Source organism: Phalaenopsis equestris, unplaced genomic scaffold (assembly GCF_001263595.1).
Source record: "Phalaenopsis equestris unplaced genomic scaffold, ASM126359v1 Scaffold000403, whole genome shotgun sequence".
Lineage (NCBI taxonomy): Eukaryota > Viridiplantae > Streptophyta > Magnoliopsida > Asparagales > Orchidaceae > Phalaenopsis > Phalaenopsis equestris.
Window position 1 is genome coordinate 1,097,238 of NW_018164845.1, and position 9,894 is coordinate 1,107,131.

Here is a 9,894-nt window from a genome sequence, read left to right on the forward strand (position 1 = left end):
TAAAAAAAAAATCACTATTATTAATTATTATTATTTTCTTAAATGTAAAATATAAATTTTCATATATTTGTATATGACATGTTATAAATTATAACAATAAAATTTTAAGTGTTATATATGGAGACGTAAGAATGGTGTAATATAAATGTAAATTTGCCTTTTTAAAAAATACAATATTTTAAAAAAATTTCGGGCAACATTTTTGTGGGCCATGAGGCCCATACTTTTGGGAAAAAATATTACATCAGGACTCCGCACGTAGAGTTACGTGCGGAGTCCAATGAAATCACACCACACGTGAAGGTGAGAAAAAAAAAATCGGTCCGATAACACAAGAGAATATTTCCCCCGTGTTATTCAGGTGTTATTGCATGTTATTAATGCGTTATTGTGTTTTGGGAATATTTCTGATGTTATAAGAACACAATAATATATCAATAACACTTGAATAACGCATAATAACACGTGAATAACATGAGAGAAATATTCTCCTGTGTTATCAGATCGATTTTTTTTCTCATGTGACGTGATTTTATTGGACTCGTACATAACTCTACTTGCAAAGTCCTGATATAATATTTTTTCTACTTCTAGACCGATGAGGTCAAATTTGGGGACAAACCAAAAAAAAGTCGGTTCCCGTTAACTTAAAGCAACCCCTCACTGGCAGTTGGGCTATTTAGATATGGCATATCGGACCACGATGCAAATTCCATTAAATTGCATTTCCATGCTTCTTTTCTACAAAAATGTCTCCTGGGACCAAGAAAAAAAAATCAATAACTTCAAAATTTTAAAAAATAAGAATTAAATCAATTACATACCACAGTTTTTTATGTAGTTGTGCATCTAACATGTAAAATTTAATATTTATATTTAAAATACTTTGCTGTATTTAGGGCTGTAAACGAGCCGAGCTTGAGCGAGCTCAGGCTTAGCTCGTGTTCGGCTTGTTCGAAACTGCTCATGCTCGAAATCAGCTCGTGTTCGAAATTGGCTTGTGAATAGAGCGTTCGTGTTCGGCTCGATTTAAATATTTGTGTTCGTGTTCGGCTCGAAATTAGGTCGTTAAAATTAAATTGAAAAAAATATATGTAAATTGTTGGATTTGAACCAGGACCAAATGTATGCAAAAGAAGACACTAACCACATTATCATATAAGTTGTTATGATTTAATTTTAAATATAAAAATATATGTAATATATTATTATATAAATAATTATATATATATGCTCGTTTACTTAACGAACAACCCGAACACCAGATTTTCACGAACAACGAGCTTTTTTGACAGCGCTAGCTATATTAAGAATATTTAGGCATTAGATATGTAAATACATAAAATTTTTGTATTATGAACAATTACAATAATTTTCGAAGCCAACTACCAGCTGTTATAGCTACCAAAATCATCTCGTAATCTTATATTCCCTAATATTAGTGAAGAGTGAATGTACTTTCAATTTTATAGTAGATTATTTTGATTACGATAAACCCTCTGATTTTTTTTCATTTTCAGAATTTTTTCACGTAAAAAAATTAGTTATTTTTAATATATTTATTTATGTGTTGAAAAATTATACTAAGATAAGCTATAAGATGTCTCAGAAAGATGGATGAATTTAGATATTTTCCTTAAGAAATCTATTTCATTAAAATTTGATGATGGGTTAGGGTTATTCCTATAAAAGTTTATTTTTCATATTTTAAAAATCTATCATTTGCAGGAAATAAAGTTTGAAAACAATTCTCCAACAACAAATTTTAATAAAAAATCTTCAAATAAATTTAATTTAATTTTACATATGTAAAATATAAACTTTAATTGACTATTTATAAATTTGAAGTTAAAATTTTTTTAAAAAAGCTGATTCGTGCCTTTTTTTGAGTAATTTATGATTCTTCCATTTAATTTAAAATCTATAATTTTTTTATAATACTAAATATCTATTTATTTTTTCAAAATTCTTGAATGATTAATATTGCCTTCTTCATTAATTTTAGAAAACATAGCACCTAATTTTTATGCATTTATTTATCTCACATCCAAACTTTAATTATTACAATTTAGTCCCTATCTATAGGGAAAAAAAAAATATAACCCTCCTTCCATAAACCTTTCAAATATAGGAAAATGTGGCCCCACCCTAAATTTATTCTTATATATATATATATACCTCTAGGAGTGTAAATGAGCCGAACACGAGCCTTTCACGAACAAAGAGTCGTTTTGACAACCCTAATCATTTAGCCATAAGATGTTAAGGATTGGGGCAAGATTTAAAGCATCATTTGAGTCTAATTTAACAAATTTTATTTTATTTTCTTACTTATTACTTTTAATTGATTATAAATATTTATAGCCTTGTAGTCAATTAATTTTTTTAAAAATATTAATTATCAAAATATATATATATATATATATATATACTATTAGATTTTAATATATATATATATAGTATTTCGAGCTAAAAAAAAGTCAAACACTAATGAACAAATATTTGTCTGTGTTGTTAATATTCGACTCGTTAACTTAGCGCACGAGTCGAGCACGAACTTATTAAAGAGCTGAACACGAGGTTTTCTCGAACAACCAGCTCTTTTTACAGCACTATATAATACCTCACACAACTTTCGACCTAGCTATCATAAAACTCTCGACCATCAAAACCCTCCAACTTCCCTCCACATCCATGGCTCCTAATCTCCTTCTCCTCCCCTTCTTGCTCCTCATTCTCCTTTCCTCCGCCACCACCACCTCATCTTCTCCCAAAAAAACCCTAAAGGAAAAGCTCAGCCACCTCCACTTCTACTTCCACGACGTCGTCAGCGGCCGGAACGCCACCGCCGTACCAGTCACCAAACCGGCGGCCTCCTCCCAGCCCTTCTCCGCCTTCGGTGTCATAACCATCATGGACGACCTTCTAACCGAACGTCCCGACCCAAACTCTCAGCCCGTGGGCCGAGCCCAAGGAATTTACGCCGGAGCTGCCCAAGATGAGCTGGGCTTTCTCATGGCCATGAATCTAGCCTTCACCGCCGGCAAGTACAACGGCAGCGTCCTCTCCGTACTGGGCCGCAACCCGCCGTTACACCCGGTAAGGGAGATGCCCATCGTCGGCGGCAGCGGGCTCTTCCGGTTCGCGAGGGGGGATGCCCTGGCACGGACTCATTGGCTTGATTTCACCACCGGTGACGCCATCGTGGAGTATAATGTCCATGTTCTTCATTATTGAGGGTAAAGTTATAAAATTTATGTCCTTTAATATATTTTTGGATGACTTTATTTGTTTCTTAATTCAAGATTTTCAATCTTAGTCATTCAAAATAAATTAAATGATAGTATTGAATGATTTTAGTTTTTGTGTTTCATTACGTTTTAATGGAGTTTGAACATGGTAATGGGTTGTAATTGCAATTAATCAAATAAAATGGTGTGTTCCATTAATATTTGATATTAAAAAAATCAATAAAGTCCTATGCCTTAATTTGATAGTGGTAAAGATTTCATTTTTTTATTTATTATTGTGAAATAAATTATTATATTTAGGGTCCGTGTGGGGCAGCTTATAAGTGCGGCGCTAACCGTTTGGTTTACACATTTTTGAAAACGTTGCCTCAGGCCTCAGGTTGACCAGTGGGCCATATTTCAGGATAAACGACTTATCCTGAAATGCACAAGCTGCCTCAAACAGATCCTTAAATTGATTTTATATAGTTTAAAAATGAGATTTTGGTGTTACATGCAACAAATAGTGAAGTAATTTTTTTTTTAAATTAAAAGCAATTTTATGGGCCTTTTGGAAATGGTTCACTTTAGCCTTTAACTTATATGTTTTTTGATGAATGGATGTGGTCCACAATTTTGGGTTGGTTGTTGGCTTTATGCTTTTGTAGCATAAGATGCCGTTTTTTTTGCTTTGAAAGCAACTCACCTTGCTTCCTTCAGCAGTCTGCTTTCTTGCTTTTATTGGAATACGCATGGCTTCTATTTTACTCTATGTACTCGTTTAAAAATATTAATTTAAAATATACTTAAAATATTTTGCATATAAAATTGTAAAAAAAAATTAAAATTATCTCTCTTTTATATATCAAATGATTTCTTTTAAATTCTCATTTAATTTCTTGTTATATTTACTATTTTAGTATATAAATTATTTGAATAATATTCATTTTCTTTTTCAAAATAATTAAGATTTAATGTAGTGGGTTCTGTGGTACACGTTTGAGATTCTCATATAGTCTCCCATGTCACGAAAAAATTATTTCATATGAACACCGCATTTAGAGATGCATGCGGTGTCTGATCTATACTGTCGATCACCGTTAAGATGTATTTTAGTGGGCCCCACTTTCATATTTTTTTTTATTTTTATTACTGACATCTCAGCATGCAGTGATCGTATGGAATAATTTCTCCATGTCAGGCTAAACTTCTGATTGATTATTCGGCTCACCAAAAATTGGAAGTTATCATGCTAAATGCTAACATGTGATGCCCTACACTAAGAAACAGAGAGGCTAATCCGGCCAAAAATTTTGGCCAACGGTTAAATGCGACGGTAGGCATTGAAGATATTGTTGGCTCGAGTGATTGTGATTTAACTCTTTTGTTTTTTTAATTTCTATTTATTATTATGAATTGAATATTAAGCATAGAAAGTAAATTGAATGATTAAGATTCTTCAATTATTGTGCTTTAATTTTCTTGATTTTTTTAAGGAAATATATAATTGAGCCTAAAAAAAGTTGCAAAGAGGCATATAAATTTACACCAAAAATTAAAATTTTGGTTTTATAAGTGATATAGTGATATTTTAACGTCATAGCGTTCTGCACAAATTCATCATACAAACAAATAATATAAAAATAGTATAAGAAGACACCAAAATTTTAAGCGGATAATCTCTTTGAAAGGAAAAAAAAAAAATCTAAGGGGCTTAATTAAATAAAAGTAATTCGCTATGTGTTTGTAAGTCTAGGTTCACTCGTCTCATCAACTAGAGAACATAAAATTACAATATTAATTTAGATTTAGCAGGTATAATTGGGCTATAATGAACGTGATTCTTGGCTGTGATAGCAATAGTTAGCTACAAAGATTATAGTTTGTTCATATAAAGGTGGTAATTGGCCACAAATATCGTGGTTGGATGTTTTAATATTGGTAGTTAGTCACAGAGGCGGTAGTTTGTGACTAAAATAGTATCAGTTGACCATAGAGGTCGTTGGTGATGGTTGTAATAATGATAGTTTGACACAAAAAAAATTAGTTGGAAGCTGTAATAGCATCAATCAGCTCACAAAGGGATTGTAGTCGGTGTCTGTAATAGTGTCAGTTGACCACATAAAATATAATTGAAAGCTATAATTGTGTTAGTTAGCCATAAATGTTGTAGTTGGTGACTTTAACAACGTCAGCTGGCAACATAAGCAGTAGTTGGAAATTGTTAAAACTTTGAACAACCATTGAGCCATAATTGGTGATCACAATAGCGTTATTTGGCCACAAAGACTGTACTTGGAATCTATGATAGTGTCAGTTAGTCACAAATGTTGTAGTTAGTTAGTGCAATAGCTTTAGTTGGTCATAAAAGTCGTAGTTAGAAGTTGTAATAATGTCGGTTTGTCATAGAGACTTAAGTTAGTGACTATGATAGCGTCAGTTAGCCTCATAAGCTATAGTTGGTAACTGCAATTACATCAGTTGGCCATAAAGGCTATAGACAATGACTATAATAGTGGTAGTTGACTATAAAATCTATAGTTGGAAGCGAGAATGACATCATTCGGCCATATATACCATAGTTGGTGATTGCAATAACAATAGTTAGCCACAGACACTACGGTTGGAAGTTGTAATAATAGTAGTCGACTGTAAAGGTCGTAGTTGGTTGCTGCATAGGCAATAATTGGCCATAAATGATATAATTAGAAGCTGCAATATCATCAGTGAGCCACAGAGGGTGTACTCAGTGACTCCAATAATGTCAGTTGGCGACAGAGTTTGTATTTGGAAGTTATAATTGCCTTACCTGGTCACAGAGGTTGTAGTTAGTGACTGTAATAGAGTTAGTTGGCCACATAGACCATACTTGGTGAATGCAATAGTGCTAGTTGGCCACAAAAGTTATACTTGGTGACTCTAATAGTGTCAGTTGGATATAGAAACCATAGTTGAAAGGTGCAATATTGTCAATTGAGCATAAATGTCATAGTTAGTGATTAGAACAATGTTAATTGGCCATAGAATCTGTAATTGGTGACTGTAATAGCATCTATTGGAGATAGAGGTTGTAGTTGTGTCTGCTAGCCACATATGTTGTAATTGGTGACTACAATAATGTTAGTTGGTCAGATAGGTTGTGGTTAAAAATTGTAATAGTGTCAGTTGACCACAAAGGCTGTAGTTGGTGACAGCAATAGCTTTAGTTAGCCATAAAGAATTACTTTGAAGCTGTAGTAGCGTCAATTGGTCACAGAGTCTAGAAGTTATGAATAAGTATTAAATATGACGTTATGTGTTTTAATCATATTTGAGATATGATATTAGTAGGCAAGAGTGGCCTACGGGTAGTGGTTGATGGTGGTCGGCGACTACGAAAGTTAAAATTTATCACCGAGTTTTCAATATGAAAGTATACATTACAACAATGATTGAGATACCAAATTAACAAGAAGAGGTCACCAACGATGATGAGCAAGGGTGGCTGATTTTGGTCGAAGACAATAAATGGGTGGTGGAAAATGGTGGTCAGTGGTTACAGAGGCAAAAAGTTATTGCCCAATTTTTGGTCTAGAAGATGCTATAGAATTTCTTCTCTTCTTCTCCCCCTCTTATGTGAAAAAAAGGTTCCATTTATAGCCTCTGAGTAGGGACATATTAGTCTTTTGGCGAATAACTTTCCCAACTACTTGATAATACAACCCACATTGATCTCCATTGATTATAAACATTTTATTTTAAGGATTTAAGGGATTTAATGACCTAAAAATTAAGAGCTTAGGCTTGTTGGATTTCTTTTGATGAGACACTCGATTTGAATATAAATTTATTAAATTTGGAGTACATTTTACTAATCAACGGATGATCCAAGGCCCCCAAAAGTGTTTTAATTGCTTAAGACTTGCTTGGATTCAGATAAAACCAATTTTGGTATCATTTAGTTCATCTTGTTGAGAAGGTCAAATTGGCTATAAACTTGTTGAAATTGGGTCTTTGATGATCTTTAGTTTGAATGTCAAACATTTCTTACCAAAAAATTTCCTTAAGATTCATGTCAAATGGTAAAATTTCTTGACGATGCATCAATTGCTCTTATTTTTTGATGATGTTTTTTTATTCAGTTATAAAATAAATAATTTAGAAATTTGTACTTTGAAGTGTTATAAGTTGTCATGTATGCTTTGATCATGTTATCGTTGTCATTGCTGGTTGTGGCATTGGTTGGGCAATAGTGGCTCGGCTTTTTGGGATCCATAAGTGAGCATGAATGCAAGCTGGGACACAATAGTATGGATAAGAATGAGAGGATGCGGCGGCTGGGGTATGCATACAATTGAGGTGTAGGCTCACAAAGGGATGTAAGTGTGCGCCAGTGGCAGTGGGCATACATGAACACATGCGGGGCATCAAGTGCACAATAGCGGGCCATATGGAAGTGAACGAGACAACGAGCAAGCGTGTGTGGTAGAAGACATTTTTACAACATGGGTGGACTAGTTGGGCCAAAGTGCAAATCAGCTGAATGTTGTGTAGTCTGTCAGGCTGGGACCGGGTTGTATGATTCCTCAAACCATTCACACATCAGTGTTTGGTATGTGATTGCGTGCACATGTCCACAACAAGGAGAACATGTTGGCACACACATGCCCATGAGCATTTTTCACAGTAATATTTTGATTTTTTTTTGGTTTTTAGTGCCATAATCTAAAAAAAATTTCTATAAATAGGCCCATTGCGAAGGAGATAAATCACACATCTCCTCCAAGGGTTGGAGTCCCTTTCAGGTTGCTATTGCCTCACCTTTTAGGATGTCAATGGAGTCCCTGTCAGAATGTTGTTGTCTCACTTTCTGGTATAATGTTTCCCAACACCAAATTCACTTTCAATATGCTATCTTTGGGTTGTTGTTTCCCAACATTCAAGTCCCTTTTCATATTGTTATTACCTCACTTTCTGACTTAGGTTATTGTTGCCTCTCTCAATGTAAGTTGTTATTATTTCGCTGATGTAGAATGTTGTCGCTCACCCAAAGTAAGTTGATATTACCTTTTCAGCTGTAGACTGTTATTGCTTTTTTGATCAGGTGGTGGATGTTTGCCCTCTTCATGCGGTGATTTGGGAATGTTAATAGCAATTTCATATGTCACAATGCATATTTCCTATAATATTTGAAGCTCATATATCAAAAGTCATAAATACCATCAAATTTTTCCTTAGGTTATGTGGAATTGGTATGATCAATGTCAGAAATTTTAAAAGTGTAGTCATGCCCATATCAGGTGGAAAGTTATATGATATAACAAACACAAGCTAACATGAGTAAAGTGAAGCAACTTAATTGTATAGCGTAAAAATTTTTCCACATAAGCTAATTCTAACATTGTGTAAATTGACAAAAAACTATAGATAAGTATGATTAAAACTTTTTCAGGATTTTCAATCCATTTCATGACTCAATGAGGAGATTTTACTTGATCTGTTTTGATGTCATGTCATATGTAGAGTTGTAAGTATAAAGGCAAATAATCTTTGAATATGTGGAATTAGTGGTAAGTAGAAAAGATGCTTGAAAGAAATATTTTCTATTTTACTTTTTTGATATCTAGTTTGAATCACACACACTGCAAAACTTGTAGTGCATCTCAGCGCATCAACCATTAATGTAATATGCAACCATTAACACAATAATCCATGTTGTTTGATGTTGCCCTAACTTTGATACCAATTTATTCATTCTATATAGGTCCTCTAATACTGAATTTTTCTTTGGGTTTATCTACTTTAGTGATGTTGAGAACTAATTAAAATATTATTCAGACATCATAATATGATTTAATGCTTAACATCCTAGGAGTTGTTGAGAACTCTGAATGTGTGGTGCAACCTTCTCATAATGACCGTTTTGAGGTATTCAATAAATCATTGAATCTCTGTAGTTCATTATTTTATTGCTCATTTTCAGGAACATTCTCAACAAATTGAACTCGAGTTGCATCAAATATATTTTCTTGAAATATGGTAGGACCATATTCACGAGGAAAGACAGAACTTGATGAAATGCCAATCTGATCTTATTCAACTTGAGATTAATAATCTCCATGTACAATCCAATACCAATAACTAGGTTAAAATCTCTTCAAGTACAAATATAACCCAACTTTGTCTAGTATTAGAAATGTTTGATTCTTGTGCTTTACACTTTGGAATCTAAACTTATTCTTTGAAAGGTAAGTGAGAATTTTCAAGAACTCATTAGTGAATCTTTTTCTTCATGAAAATAATCTATTATTCATCCATGATCTTAAATTTCACAAATCTATCAATGCCATATAAGTTTAACGAAAAACACATAAGATAGCATGTATATGAAATAATTGAAGTTTATGTATAAACAGAGAAGATTGACTCATGAGTCAACCCATAAGATTATGCTCAAGTTGAAACTCAAACTCTATTAATTAACTAAGCATGAGCTTGAGTTGTGGGTGTCTAGAGCTCACCTCCATCAATTAAAGTTTAATTTAAACCTAAAATTAAACTAAATTGAACCCAATTTATTTTGAAATGAGCTTAAAGCCTATTGTAAACTAGCTTAAACTTATTGGGTATTTATAGCCAACAAAGTTAAGAAAAAATCATGAAATTTTTTCCTCCCTTAGGCAAA

General features: G+C 33.1%; 1 protein-coding gene across 1 annotated transcript; it reads left to right on the plus strand.

The window, feature by feature from the left end:
- Positions 1-2,607: 2,607 nt before the first annotated feature.
- Positions 2,608-3,292, plus strand: LOC110026916 (dirigent protein 22-like). Its single transcript, XM_020728126.1, has one exon. It carries the CDS (start codon positions 2,695-2,697, stop codon positions 3,235-3,237), a length of 543 nt encoding a protein of 180 aa, XP_020583785.1. The 5' UTR covers positions 2,608-2,694; the 3' UTR covers positions 3,238-3,292.
- Positions 3,293-9,894: the final 6,602 nt, after the last annotated feature.